General features: G+C 45.2%; 1 protein-coding gene across 2 annotated transcripts in view; it reads left to right on the top strand.

The window, feature by feature from the left end:
* CROT (carnitine O-octanoyltransferase) overlaps nucleotides 1-15462 on the top strand; it is a 73725-nt gene that overhangs the window by 36665 nt on the left and 21598 nt on the right. For both annotated transcript variants that reach the window (XM_088459617.1, XM_088459616.1), the window contains exons 4-8: nucleotides 8974-9155; nucleotides 9666-9790; nucleotides 11357-11465; nucleotides 11802-11895; nucleotides 11986-12111. In XM_088459617.1, the coding sequence (XP_088315743.1) occupies nucleotides 8974-9155; nucleotides 9666-9790; nucleotides 11357-11465; nucleotides 11802-11895; nucleotides 11986-12111 (636 nt within the window). The remainder of the gene's footprint in view (nucleotides 1-8973; nucleotides 9156-9665; nucleotides 9791-11356; nucleotides 11466-11801; nucleotides 11896-11985; nucleotides 12112-15462) is intronic.

Genomic DNA, 15462 nt, shown 5'->3' on the forward strand with positions numbered 1-15462 from the left:
CTTCCCCACTGACTGCAGGCAGTGCTGTTGCTCCCCACGGCGTGCTCACTCTCCTCCCCACTGCGCGACGGACGTGCAGCGTCCTGCCCACTCCTGTAACTACCAATAGTTACAGGTTCAACTCTAAATGGATTACAGAGGGGGTCCAAACTGGGAAGCATATTCCCCTCTGCCTCCCAGCCCAGCCCGCCCTGTCAGCGACAAGGGATTGGCTGCAGCAGAGCCCGTCCCCGGGACCCACCCATTTTTGAAAAGTGAGTCCCCGGTCCTCAAAAGTGGGTAAAATACGCACTATAGCGCGTATTTGCGATCACTGGGCCACATGCCACAAGGGACATGGCCACTGAAAAACATGGTGGTTTCTCACAATAGGGAAACTCTGAAGAAATGTATCCTCCCTGGGCAGACGGCGTCTTCAGTCGGTATTCAGTGTTCATAAGCTATAAAAGTCTGGAAGATGCATGTTTATGTAGGATATTACCAAGGTCATCATCATACAACAGCGGATCAACCAGTCTCCTGCCCCCTGTGTAACTTCCTGCCCCCTGCGTCTTTCAGCCATACCATCATCTCCCCCCTGCATCTCTCAGCCATACCATCATGTCCCCCCTGCATCTCTCAGCCGCACCATCATGTCCCCCCTGCATCTCTCAATCATACCATCATGTCCCCGCTGCATCTCTCAGCCACATCACCATCTCCTCCCTGCGTTCTCTCAGCCACATCACCATCTCCTCCCTGCGTTCTCTCAGCCACACCATCCTCTCCCAGTGCGCCTCTGCCACACCATCACGTTCTGCCTGCGTCTCAGCCACATCATCATCTCCCCGCTGCATCTGTCTGCCACACCATCATCTCCCCCTGCATCTCTCAGCCACATCATCACCCCCTGCCTCTCACAGCCACACCATCATCTCCCTGCGTTGTCTATCAGCCACATCATCATCTCCCCCGAGCATCTTTCTGCCACACCATCATTTCCCCCTGCATCTCTCAGCCACACCATCATCTCCTCCCTGTGATGTCTATCAGCCACACCATCATCTCCCCCTGGCACCTCTGCCACACCATCATGTTCCGCCTGCGTATCTCACCATTCCCCTTCACTCTGTGTCTCTCAGCCTCCCCCCCCTTCACCCTGTGTCAAACAGCCTCCCCCCTTCATTCTGTCTGTCTCTGTGCACCCCCTTCATTCTGTGTTTCTGTGTGCCCCTGCTTCAGTTTTTTTGTCTCTTTGTAATCCCCCTTCATTCTGTGTCTTTCTGTGCCGCCCCCTTCATTTTGTGTCTGTGTGCTCCCCCCTCATTCTGTCTCAGGCTTGCCTACCCTCCCGATTTGGTCGGGAGCCTCCTGAATATCGTGTGCCGCTCCCGACCCCCCGGAAAGGCAGGCAAGCCTCCCAGCTGCAGCCTGCCCCCCGCACAACTACTAGAAACCCCCGCAGCGGGGATGCCCGATGACACGATTTGCGCTGAATCGCTTCATCGTGGCTCCGCCCCCCACTTTACAATGCCTTTATTTTTGGCATTGTGAAGAGGGGGCGGGGCCCGAGGACGCATTCGTGCAGTCACGCCCCCGGCCCCACCCCCAAAACGGTGTCATAGCCGGCCACGCCTCCCCTTCTATGCAGGCGTTCAGCTCCCTCCCGGAAGGAGGGAACTGAATGTCGGCAAGTATGTTCTGTCTGTGTCCCCCCCCCCCTCCGTCCTCTCACTCTCTCTCCCACCTCCTCACATCAGGTCACTGCCCTTGTCACTTGCAGCCCTGTCCTCACTAACACATCTCACACTCGTATACTGATATAGTCTGTGCTGCTGGGATACCCTGCTCCTTCCACTATATAACTGTCCGTGACTTACTGCTGCCTCCATTCCCCTCCTCACATCATGATGATTCCCCTGTCACATGGAGCTCTGCACTCACTAATGTAATGACATGAGGGAGAGGTAACTGCCTCCACAATATCTGCTCACTAATCTCCTTGAGCGGGGTTACCATTCAGGTAATCTGACGACAGGCCGGATGAATGGGAGATTGAATACAGTAAGGTGATCATGCTTAAGTCAAACACCCCTTAGGGAAGTGGAGTTATCTGGGAATCCCAGTTATTCTCTTTTTTTGGTCTGCAGTTTTGTTTCTTTTGGTTATTGTAGCTGCACCCTTTTATATATTTAGCAGCGATCTGAGCAAAATTCTCTGCATGCAGCACCCTGTGTACAGTGCAAGGGGCTTCTGAATTGTGAAAAGTTCTAAGTAATAGGAATTTGTCTTGGACAACGTATATATATTTACTACCAATGCATTTATCAATAAATAGCAGGAAGGTGGGGCACAGGAATGTGCAGTATATTTAGTATTTCACAGTTAATACATACATAAAATAATAAATGAAAGACGCATATGTGTTCCACCACTAGGGGCATACTGTTCAACTCCATGTGTACCTCCAGTGGGCGAAATCTAGAAGAGACTCCATGTTGTGATATCTCTGAGCAGGCCTATAATAAGCATTCCTTATAGTAGTGTTCACTCTAGCTCCGGCGGCAGGCAGGGTGCCAGAGCTAGAGAGGGCAACTTTGTGCGCGCGGGCGGAAAAGGGGGCGTGGCCATAAAAGGGGGCGTGTCTATAAGACGCGTCCCCTTTTTCATCATACTTGGGGGCGTGCCCGGCACTTACGGACATGCCGGGCAGCCCCCAAGCGCTGCAAACAGGGAGAATAGATGCCGGGCGCATGCGCCCAGCGTCTATTCTCTGGCGGTGACCGGGTCACCGCACATTTCTCCACCCGCGGGACACTGCGTCCCGCGGGTGAAGACTGCACCCGCAGCCTGTGAGGGCAGGGTGCTTTTTGCCCTCCAGAAGGAGGGCAGGGTGCCGCTCCCTGCTAAAACAGCCTAGCGGGAACGCTATTATAGTAATTCTATCAGCTAACTGATCAGAATTAGGATGCCGCGAGCGACACACAAAATAAAATAGAAGGACTTACAGGAAACCTATCAGACGTTGTCATATTACAGCGGACAAGCAGGCTGGCATATAGTCATCATTCATGTTGCTTGTTATGCATATATGCAGATAACACCTCATTATAAAATAGCAGAGGAGACCTGTGACAAATATAGAAAAGCATATACTAAAACAAGAAAAAGCTATTACAGGTTGAGTCTCCCATATCCAAATATTCTGAAATACAGAATTTTTTTAGCATGACTGAGATAATGAAACCTTTGATTGTTGATGGATCAATGTACACAAAATTTGTTAAGGCACAAATTATTAAAAATAATGTATAAAATTACCTTCAGGCTCTGTGTATAAGGTGTATATGAAACATAAATGAATTTCATTTCTCTACACAAACTTTCTTTGAGCAACAAAATTATTGAAAATATTGTATAAAATGACCTGCAGGCTGTGTATATAAGGTGTATATAACACATAATGCATTCTGTGTGTATATTGGGGTCCCATTCCCAAGATATTTCATTATTAAATGCAAATATTCCAAAATACGGAATATTCCGTTATCCAAAATACCCCTGGTCCCAAGCATTTTGGATATGGGAGACTGAACCTGTAATAAGTGATTATGTAGCGTTGCAGCCCCCCAGCCCCCCCTTATGAGCCGCTACATTCCAGATGTAGAACTAGAGACAGATAGCATCTCAGGGGATGGCTGACCATAAGCAGGGCTGAGCCATTTAGCCCATATGTGCTCAAATTTATTTCTCATGTGCAATTCTGGTGTGAACTAGGGATAACCAATCCTAACACTCCGTCCCCATAGAAGCCATCCAGGAACGGGCAATACAGACTTTGGCCGACATACAGATATTCAGTACGTACTGACGAGTGTGCCTATCAAGCAAGTATTCATCTAACATTCCAAGCGTACATACAATTAGGATTAATGTCTGTGTAGTTTTAACAGTACTAGTATTATCTACTGCGCTCTTTGCATCTGTACACCATGCATTTACCTATTGTGTGCCTTTTATTGCTGAAAGTGTTTGACAGTCCTGAAAGTGTCAGGTTATAAGAGTTGGTCCCATCAGACAGTGGCTGATTTCAGAGATTAGACATTGAACAGGTTAGGGACGATAGACTATCCCATGTCCTGGACGTTGTATTTGTATCGGACTTCTAACCATTAGTGTTCCATTTTAGGTGATGTACCGTTAGTCCATTATTTCTGAATATTTACATTCATTTGTAGTACATGGGGCATGAAGAGTTATGCAGTGCTAGCAGGGGATTCCAAGCTGGCCACTTCATCCATCTGCTCCATCCTGTCCTCCGTTATTGATGGTCCCCTAAGCTGTCTACAATGAGCAAAGGGTCCTGAACAGAGCCATGATAATAATGTGGCCAGCCAGGTTTATCCCTGGAGTATAGCTGTATTATTAGGACGGGTGTGATATGGCATGCCGGCGGTCGGGATGCCGCAGTTTGAAAGACCGACTACGGCATCCCGATCATCAGCATCATTAGTGCCTAACCCTCCCCCCTTAGTGCCTAACCCTAACCCCCCCCCCCCTGTGGTGCCTAAACCTAACCCCATTCCCCAGGGCCTAATGCTAACCCTAATGGTACCCAAAACTACCCCCCCTCCCTCCCGCGACGTAAAACTATACTTACCCGCTGTGCCATCATTCGGGATGCCGGGTGTCTGGATTTAGTCATCGGCATCTCATACCCCGTATCGATTCCAGCGCCAGTCTTTAGTAGTACTTCAGGATTTACACGTCAGGATTTTTGACGGCCGGCCTTCCAAACGCCGGCAAATTAACTACATCCCATTAGGACCAGTCCCAAATTATTTTTTTATATTGAAATTTACTACTCAAAATATATTTCAACTAATCAATACTTCAAGAATTACTACTACTGAAGCCCAGATGGAGGAGTAAATATAATAGTCTGCAAGTGGCAGGCAGGCAATAATTTATAAGGCAGAGCCAGGTTGGGGTTGCATTTTACAATTATTGCCACTTTAAATTTAGTGGTTAAATCACCAAAAACCTGATTTTGGAGTAAGATAGAGCAAGTAACTGTGTACCTGGACAAACCATGTTGCAATACAAGGGGTGGAAATACTGGCTGCTTTTACATGTAGCCCCCAAATACTACACAACTTTATTTTTACACTGCAATTTAGATTTCAGTTTGGACATGATAAAGGCAAGTTGTCAGGTAACCAGGCTATCTGGAAAGGAAAGGGTTACAGCCGGAGAGCAAGCAGACACTCATAGCAATGGTGTCAAAGCTTCATTAGGCATGTCAAGCATTTATATAGCTTCTTCATTAATTATCTTATCATTTCTGGGCATGTGTAATGGCTAGCTAACAATTTGATTAATAGTCACGTGTACACTGGGAGCTATTATTTGTGTTAGCAGCATGGGGCAGTATTGTATTATTAATAAGACAATACTAATAATCTATATTCTTTGACACATAGGGCCTGATTCAGACCCACTCGCGAGCGGCTGTCCGCTCGCAAGTGGTTTCGATGTTCTGCACTGAGCATGCGCACGACGGAGGGAGCTCCGTCGTGCGCATGCGCCAGACGCGACGAGCGAAGGAAAGTCCTTCGCTCGTTGTGTCTGATCAAAGGGGGCGTGCTGTCGATGTTGATTGACAGCACGCCCCCTTTGGTAGGCGTGCCGGGGGCGTGCCTCCCTGACGGGGGCGTTCCCACGGGAACGCCTCCCGTCAGAAGCCGGCCCACTGACATCACTAGTGATGTCAGTGGGAGTGATTTTGGCTCTGATAGAGCCAAAATCACTCCGGAGCTTGCGGTTGAAAACCTCAACCGCAGGCTCCGGCTCAGTGGGAGTGATTTTGGCTCTGATAGAGCCAAAATCACTCCGGAGCTTGCGGTTGAAAACCTCAACCGCAGGCTCCGGCTCGCAATTTCGATGGTCGCGATGGTCTCGACCATCGCGGCCATCAAAATGCACGCTCGTATAGCCTGTGGGTGGTGACCCACAGCTATACGAGCGTCCAGAAGGACGCTCCATTTTCATGGAGGCCGGCCTTCATTCAGAGCGTGCGCTCTGCTCAGAGCGTACGGCTCTGAATGAGGGCCATAACCAAGAGATTCTGCTCATTATTACTGAGAATCTAGATGTGACCTTGCATTCTGACACTTGATGATACATCTTCACCGCATCTCACAATAGGCGCATAGAACTTTTAATCAACAGGTGCACAGTCCTGTCTCAGCACAAATTTGAACAAACCAATATCCAGAGTTCAACTCTATCCGACACGTCCCTCCCAAATCTAAATCTCTCTGCACATTTTACATCTGCCCCACCTGCAGTGAGGCATGGTTTTACCATGATGCACAGTTACTTGCTCTTTCTTACTCTATTCCCAAAGCTGAATCAGGCCTACAGTTATTAACTGAGACAGTGGAGGGCCTGAAAAACAGGCATAATGGAAACTAGGTACATTCTAAGCTCCTTAATTGTTTCTGCACAACCTTAATGCATTCGACCTGCAACCTAGATCTATTTGGCATCTTCAAATTGAAAGGACATACTGGTTAAGACACGAGAGGGTGGGTGACACATCTATAGCAGTATTAGCCAAATTCCTTGGTTTCAGGATCAAGGAAAAGAGCCCCCAAACATGCAAAGATACTAAACATCTGATCATAAGACACTAATATTCTGACATTTTTGTAACTCTGCTCCACTTTTTGAACCATGCTCCCTCCCATAGGTCACCAGCTACCCCTGTTCACCCATTTGTCATACCAAAATATACATTTACTGTATACCCAACCTTCAACTAATGGGCCCACTTACATTAACATCATAATTTAGTTCTTGAGGTTTCCAAATGCAACATATTTTCCCTATCTATGAAATCAATTGAACTTAAACTGCCCCTGGTGTGCACCAGACCGTTTCTAGTGCCCGCCCTGTTATCTTATTGGTTAGGGTAAAGAACATAAAATTTGCATTGAAGTTTTATTTTTTTCACTTTTCTTTGTTTGCATTGCTTAAAGTTGCTCTGCACCTAGTAAAAGTGACCTCTTTTTTCCTGTTGGAGCCACTTCAGTCCAAAATCACTGTGGGTGCGAGTAATAAACAGAATGACCAATCACAAGCTACAATAAAGACATTGCAGTTTGTGATTGGTCCTCCCACTTACACACCACCTCCACCACAGGTTTAACTTGATTTGCCAGTGCGGTCCCTCACCTTCTACAAAGTAGTAGATCAGCTTTAATTATATACTTTGACATTCCTGCCTTCCTTAAATAAGTGCAGCTGTGGCTTGGTGGAACCAAGTTTGGGCTATTCCTCTCTTTGGAATCACAACTTGGTTGCTTGGGACTGCATTGACTTTTACCCTTGGACCTGTGTAATTACTTTTACCTGTGATAAGGGTAGATTAGCCATTCTACTATACTTCATTCCACCCCTTCACGCTCACTTCCCCACACTTAACACTAAGCTCTAGGTCTGTCTGGGGAATCCATATCCAAATTGATAGAAAAAAAGTAAAGAAAAGAAGATCGGGCATAACAAACTCATTGGAGGACTGGAGATTACTCTAATCTCCAAGATACTGTAGATGGATCAGCAATTGTGTATCTATTTCATTCTAAGGGGTTTTTGGTTGATTTTTCATTGATTTATTTTTATTTTTATTGCAAACCGACCTAAACCGCTTAGTTACAGAAGGCAAAACCGATGGAAAATCGACCAAAACTCTGATTTTAGAACATTGGACCAACGATCGATACTTTTAAATAGACAACTGTAGATACTGGAGATTTACTAATTGCTTGTTTGTAAAACAACCAAAAACAGACGGCCAACCCGACCATATAATGTGGCAGGCGAGTTGGGTAGAAGCACTGCGCAGATCAGTACGATCGGCTTCTTAGGTGTAAATTGTAAGAATGAGTTCAAAGTAAAAAAAACAAAAACAAAACAATTGCGTGGTGTTCCCCCCCCCAAAGAACCATAACCAACCCCGGACCACTCAATCTGGGCTAATATGGGAAAATAGAGGGATAAAATGGCGTGGGGTTCCCCCTATTTTCCTATAAACCAGCATTAGGCTGAACGAGCCGGGGGGCATCTGCTATAGCAGGGAGAGACTTAAAGTGTGGTCCCCCTGCCATGATCTAAACCAAACACAAACTGGTCAGCCCAGGGCTGCAATTCCTCGCAAAGTGGGGATCCCAAAAATAAAATGGGATGCCCCCTCCTGAGGAACAACCAGCCCTGCGGCACATCACTGTGGAAATTATATTTCACATGTTTATTATGTTGCACTACTATGTAGAACAACTTGTGTCTTGCATTATATGTAAATTTAACTTTTTTTTATGCTACAAGTAAAGATGGAATTTTTCAAAACATTGATAAACCTGCTCCTTTTTTGTCACTATTTTATGTGTAGATAATGCATATAACAATATTACACAATGTGAGGACAAGTCCTTGCTTATAATGAGCTTCTGTGCCAAACGTAATCAGGTGCTGGGTTCTGAAAGTCCCAAGATTTTGGCCAGTTAGCAGATCAATTTAAAGCGGCAATGATTAGTACAGTAAGGCAGATCCTGGTTGGTTTTGCCTTCCTAAACATTGCCACTTTAAATTTAATCTACTAATTTGCCAAAATCTCGGGACTTTCAGAATCTCGCACCCTATAACATTTGGCCCTCTAAGTGTAAGAGCACTCACCATGTGCATAGTACAATATGCTGAAGGAATTTGTTCTCGTTATGTGTACTTTGAGAGCCCCCAAGTTAAACACTTTTTTTTTTTGTTTATGAGCTGTAAAATCAAAATGTATAATAACAATATTTCTGTAATTTCAGTGTTTCCATAAACCCCCCAGCTGGTCAGTAATGTATTTCTAAAGCTCCTCCTATAAATTAGTTTAAAGGAGACACCGTGTGGTACCCTGGTTTTTGTAAAGCACTTTGTCTTCTCTTTCAGCTGGAGGAATGGTGGCTGAACGCGGCATACCTCGATGTACGGATTCCTTCTCAACTCAATGTCAACTTTGGTGGTCCTGCCCCTTACCTGGAGCACTACTGGCCGCCAAAACTTGGCACCCAGCTAGAGAGGGGATCCATAGCAACGTGGTTCACACTGAAGTACTGGGATCTCATCAGGAGGTGAGTGATAAATAGCAGTTATGTCCCAACATAACTCCAAAAAAATGGACCAGTAATTGCCCGTTTCCCGATCTGCCTACCAATGCCCCGTTCTATTGAGGCCACTCCCAGAATCGGTAAATTCAACAGATTTCCCCTGAGACATGCGGACTGTCTATGGGTGGAATGTATCAAGTCTAGAGAGATAAAGTAGAGAAGTTGCCCAAAGTAACCAATCGGCTTCTAACTTTAATTTCAAAGAATGCATTAGGTAAATGGCAGTTAGAAGCTGATTGGTTGCTTTAGGCAACTTCTCTACTTTATCTCTCCAAGACTTGATACATCCCACCCTTGATACATCTCTCCCCATCATGTTTTTCCTGCCTCCATGCCACTTTCCTTGGCTGTGTTGTTGGCGTGTACTGACGCGTTTCTCTTTGGAATAATCCACAGAGCCACATAACAGCGAATAGCATGATGTATCATGTAATAATTTGTTATATTATATTCTGGTATTTACCCCCATGACAGGGAGAAACTGGGCGTACATAAGTCAGGCAATGCACCGCTGGATATGTCCCAGTTTTGGAATTTGTTCAACACCTGCAAGGTCCCTGGAGTGACCAGAGACTCCATTGCCAATTACTTTAAGACTGGTGAGTACTCCTATAATTGAGACCCTCGATATTAGAGCTCACACGTTACCGTCAGCCTCTGACAGCAATTTACCTGCATCTTATAATGTATTTATGAACAATTGTTACAGGACAAATTATTTTTTCCCTTCTTTGAAAAGAAGAGCGATTTATTTATTTTTAATTTTTAATATTTAGCCTCTGTTTATATTAACATGTAAAATATGCATGCCGGTGTAATACAGGCTTCTAGCCATGCTTGTGCGTCTTGGCCCCCACCAGTGAAAATCTGGAGCTGGTTGGAACCTCTGCCGTAAATTAGATGGGGTGTGTAAGAGGCACCCTTAGAACATTAGCTATGTTGCCAACCTGTCTAAATGGTATTTACGCGTTTCATAGTTTTGGTGCTTTCTGACAATATTTCTTACAATGCGTAGTTGGATTGTTTGGATTTTGGTATATCCAAAATGCCCCGGAAGATGTATGTTTCTACACAAACCCGTCATATTGATTCATTCAGATTTTGGATTACAGCTACTTAGTGCGAGTAGGATATGTGTTAGTTGCCATGTAATCCAGCTATTCCACCTAAAGTGGCAAGAATATTAATTAAAAAACTAGGTGTTTTTGCATTTAATGTTATGGCCCCTTTAAATCCAGGCACAGTAGATGTGGTGGCTTGTAAAAGTGCAGCTTAGACAGTTTGTACCTTAGACCAGAGGTTCCCAAACTCCACCATTACAGGCCAGGTTTTAAGGATATCCATGCTTAAACACAGGTGACTTAATTAGTACATTAGTCAATTTGATTTATCCATCTGGTCTCAATCATGGCAATCCTTAAAACCTGGATTGTAATGGCAGAGTTTGGGAACCTTTGTCTTAGACTGTAGCATTGCGTTCTCCTTCTCACCACATGGATCTACTGACAACTTTAGGGATACTTATGAAGTCTCCAAGCTTTAATGAACTCTGGTGATTTATAATCAAAATATAAATTTATAAGTCTAGAATTTTGCATTGTTTTTGGGACTTTGGGCCTGATTCAGGTTGGATCGCGGTTGCGATTACAAACACAGTCTCACTGCGATAGTATGCTAATCCACTGCGATCGCTATGCGGCGCAGCACAACATAAGGATGCCCACCTTACTTTACACACATCCGTAATACTTTGCAAGACTGCAAAACCATCGGTAACATGGAGTACAATCTGAGCCTCACGCACATTTGTACAAGGTCAGACCTTACTCAGAAATTGCTAACCTTCCACTACGCAGTGAGAGTTCGAGCTGCGTAGGCCATCGCAGTGGATACTTTATGCACGCCCCTGCAACGGCGTTCAAACGCACTGACACGCCTGCATTTCGCCTACGCCCCCCCTCCCATCGCCTCCCACAAACGGTACTTCCTGTCAATCACTCTGCGATGGGTCTGCGTAGTCACTACGATCACAGTCTCGAACGCAGTGGTTGGTTTGCGCACGCGCATTGCGATGCGTGCGCAGAACACAACAATCGGCCAATAGCGTGCGCAATCGCAGTTGCGATCCTTGCTGAATCAGGCCCTTTATCTTCTTTTTATTTCAGAGAGTGAAGGCAGCTGTCCCACCCACCTCATTGCCATGTGCCGGGGCCGGATCTTCTCCTTTGAAGCTGTCCATGAAGGCCAGATCCTCTCTGCGCTGGAGATCCTAAGGTCTTTCCTTTATGTACAGGTTCCATATAAACCATGGAAAAGAATTAACAAAAACTGTTACTATGGATTTTTTACCTTTTTTTTTTTTTTTTAATTCCTCTTTTCAATCTACTTAATTATATGCACAATATCTGAATAAAGCTTCCGTATTTAGGACTGGACAAAGTTACTGGTAGGAAATGAAAGGTCCACTTGCATCAGACAGACACAAACCTACGATCTGGCTGGGTGTCGTTACTTACTATAAACATGTGATGTTTGCGTCACGTTATTACATAGGATAAACTTTTTCAAACCAAGACCATGAATTGATTGTAATGATGTATTTTATTTTAGGCAGCTCACATATGTTCAAAACATATGCCAGAGTGCGCCAGACGGGATCGGACTGTCTGCTTTAACCACGGAGGAGAGGACGCGCTGGGCTCAGGTTAGTTTATTTCTTCCGCGTTTCTTGCCAGTTCCTTCAGAAGATGTTACAGTATTTTGCCATCACGTTATCACTTTGTCTTTCTTGTAGTCCCGTGACCACCTCATTAGCCTTGACCCAAAGAATTTATCCCATCTGGAGCGGATACAGAGCAGTTTGTTTGTTGTGTCTATTGATGACGAATGTCCTCATGGAACGCCTGAAGATTATACCCAGGTAACCAAGGAAATATTGTTTTTAGCACTGTATTGTCCTCTAAGCTTATTGCGGTATTTATCACTGTACTATACAGGTTGAGTCTCCCATATCCAAAATGCTTGGGACCAGGGGTATTTTGAATATCGGAATATTCCGTATTTTGGAATATTTGCATACCATAGTGAGATGACTTGGGAATGGGACCCAAATCTAAACAGTGAATGCATTTACTGTAAGTTTTATATACACCGTATACACACACAGCATGCAGGTCATTATATATACCTTATACACACAGCCTGCAGGTCATATTATACAATATTTTTTATAATTTTGTGCATCAAAAAAAGTTTGTGTACGTACATCAAATTAATTTGTTTAATATACACACAGCCTGAAGGTTATTTTATACTGTATTTTAATAATTTTGTGCTTCAAACAAAGTTTGTGTACATTGAACCATCAGAAAGCAAAGGTTTCACTTTCTCAGTCATGCTAAAAATATTGCGTATTTCGGAATATTCCGTATTTCGGAATATTGCGTATTTCGGAATATTTGGATATGGGATACTCAACCTGTATATAATTAGAATTTTCATCTGGAAAGGCCCCTCCCTTGTGAGGACACCCCGGTCTAATACATCAGGGGTAGTCCCCACCCTGGAATCACCACTGTCATAGCAGCCACTGGTAAGAGTAGCCTTATGGGCTGCTAGGCTGAGAGTTGTGCATTGAATGCGACAAAGCTTCCATCCATTTAGGTGTGTCCACTGCACCACTTTTATTCAAGTAAGATTTAAATGTACTGACCAGTCCCAGCATCATAAGGGTTCTGCGGCAGATGCCAGCAAGTGGACTAGCACCTGTAACCCTAATTCCCACAATTGCACATTCATTTAGAATATATCCTTATTTTTAGGTTATCTGTATAAAATATAGAAATGATTTAATTAGTAAACACAGCCCCTAACATACATTTAGTTTTTGATTAGATACACCCGGAAGCAGTGTGTATCCCTACAGGTACCAAGTACTTGTTAAGCCACTGACTGGTGATGTGTGGACAAATGTTAGGCCATCTGAAGCTGTATATTATAGGCCACCACAAGGGCTTAAAGTGGTCCTGGAGTGGTGGTGGAACTCATAGGAAACTTTAAAGTGAATGGCCGGGGGGGCCTAGGGGTCACATAGACCCCCAGAAGCTTTATGTGCTATGACAGTGTAGAATACATTTTAGGTGCCTTTTTAGCACTCCTGCCATCAGCTGAGACTACAATGTTAGGTCACTTAAAAGTAAAAAAAAAAAATTCGATATCATTAGTGTAACTCTAAATAATATTTTTGCAGTGCCTCAGTTTTTTTTATGGGGTCCCCACAAACAAGTCTGTGTCACTTGAGAGCCCCATGTTTTTTTCAACCCCTATGTATCGCCTGCGCTTGAGTCTTTTCTTACCTATATGCTGGTTTCTCTGCAATGAGGGACCTCTGAAGAAATTGAGCCTCCCCATGCAGACAGTGTTTTGAGCTAGTATTCAGTATGCATATCGGATATCACGTGGTGCAGTAGCCACCTGTTTGGGTAGAAATAATATTTCATCTTCATACAAGAGGTTCAACCAGATAATACATAGTAATATATGTTTTGGGGTAGGGCAAAATGTGAACTCCTACGTCTGTCCAGCGTCATCCCCCTGCATCTCTACAGTGCCACCCCCTTGCTACGCGTCAGCGCCAATCTCCTTGCATCTCACCAGCTTCACCCCACTTGCGTCTAACCAGCATCACCCCCCCCTGCGTCTCACCAGCTTCACCCCACCTACATACAGTGCCATCCCTCCAGCATCTCTTCAGCGCCATCTTCCTGTGTTTCGCAAGCATCAGCCCCCTCTGCATCTCACCAGCACTATTCCCATGTCTTCACTCCAACACCACCCCCTGTGTCTCTCCAGCTTACCCCCTTGTGTCCTTCCAGCAGCTCCCTGCCCCTGTGTCCCCCACCATCCGCTTTCTGCCCCTGCCATCAGCTCCTTGTGTGCCCCAGCAGCAGCTCCCTGCCCCGGTGTCTCCAGCAGTTTATACCCCCTCCCGTGTCCCTCTAGCAGCAGCTCCCTGTCCGTGTCTCCTCTCCCACCAGCAGCTTATTCCAACCCCTATGTCCCTCTAGCATAGGGTTGGGCAATAAGCGGCCCCCCAGCTGTTAAAGAGCTGCACATCCCAGCATGCCCTGCCACAGTTTTGCTATTTGGCCATTCGAAAACTGTTGCAAGGCATGCCGGGATTTGTAGCTCAACAACAACTGGAGGGCCACTTATTGCCTATCCCTGCTTTAGCAGCTTATTCCCCCACTCCCTGTGTCCCTCTCCCACAAGAAGCAGCCCCCTGCCCCTGTCTCCCCTCCCACCAGCAGCTTATCGCCCCCCCTCCCTGCTCCGTGACCCTCTAGCAGCAGCTCCCCTTCATGCCTGTGACTTTGTGCCTGCTCTGGCCCCTGCTCCTTTTTGGCGGATGCCCACTCAGTGCACTATGCAGCAGCGTTGATTGCATGACGTTTCGGCCCAGTTTAACTCCTGGCCACCACATATAAATCACATACATACTGTTTGCAAAATCAAGAAGTGTGTAAAATATAATTTCAAGTCTATACTATTGTTTTTAAAATATTTAAATATCTCTTGAATGTTGGTGCTGCTATGGCAAAGCTTTCTCCCGTCAGTCCCAGTGCCTTGCATTGTTTTGCATCTCTTCATAACCTTACTAGTGCACTTGTTACATTGTCAGCAGAAAGACCACGGTGCTGATACAGATCTACAACACAAGTCAGCTACACGGACGGATCTTACAGTTTATAGAGACTGCGCATGTGTCTGTGTCTTCACACTCAACTTTGAGCAACTACGAGTAAACTACGGTTACTTACTAATCTTCGGGTTCTAAAACCCGGTGCTTCCAATTGCGTTTATGCCCGTTATAAGGGCAATGTTTTTCCTAGCCATGTTTTACGAGTTAAATCATTGCCCTTTTAAATTTCGGGCATAAACCCGATTGGAAGCACGAGGTTTTAGAACCTGAAGCTTAGTAAATAAATCCCTCAGAGTTATTCACATCTCCACTTGGCGCTAAATGGGTGTAATAGGACAGCAACAGGCGTTCGCACATAGGACAAGTGTTCGGGGACATATCATTGGCATCTAGATGGAATTTTGGCATATTCCGAGTACATAGAGATCCTTCACATATCAGACAGATCTCCTGCAGTAAGGATAGGGCTGGAGAAAGTGTGCGCTGATAATGATGACGGCTACAAATGGATGTATAGGTGCGACCAACTCAAAGAGTCTCATATGTTTGCGAACACACAATGCGGCCACA

This window comes from Taudactylus pleione, unplaced genomic scaffold, assembly GCF_031769625.1.
Source record: "Taudactylus pleione unplaced genomic scaffold, aTauple2 ptg000916l, whole genome shotgun sequence".
Taxonomy (NCBI): Eukaryota; Metazoa; Chordata; class Amphibia; order Anura; family Myobatrachidae; genus Taudactylus; species Taudactylus pleione.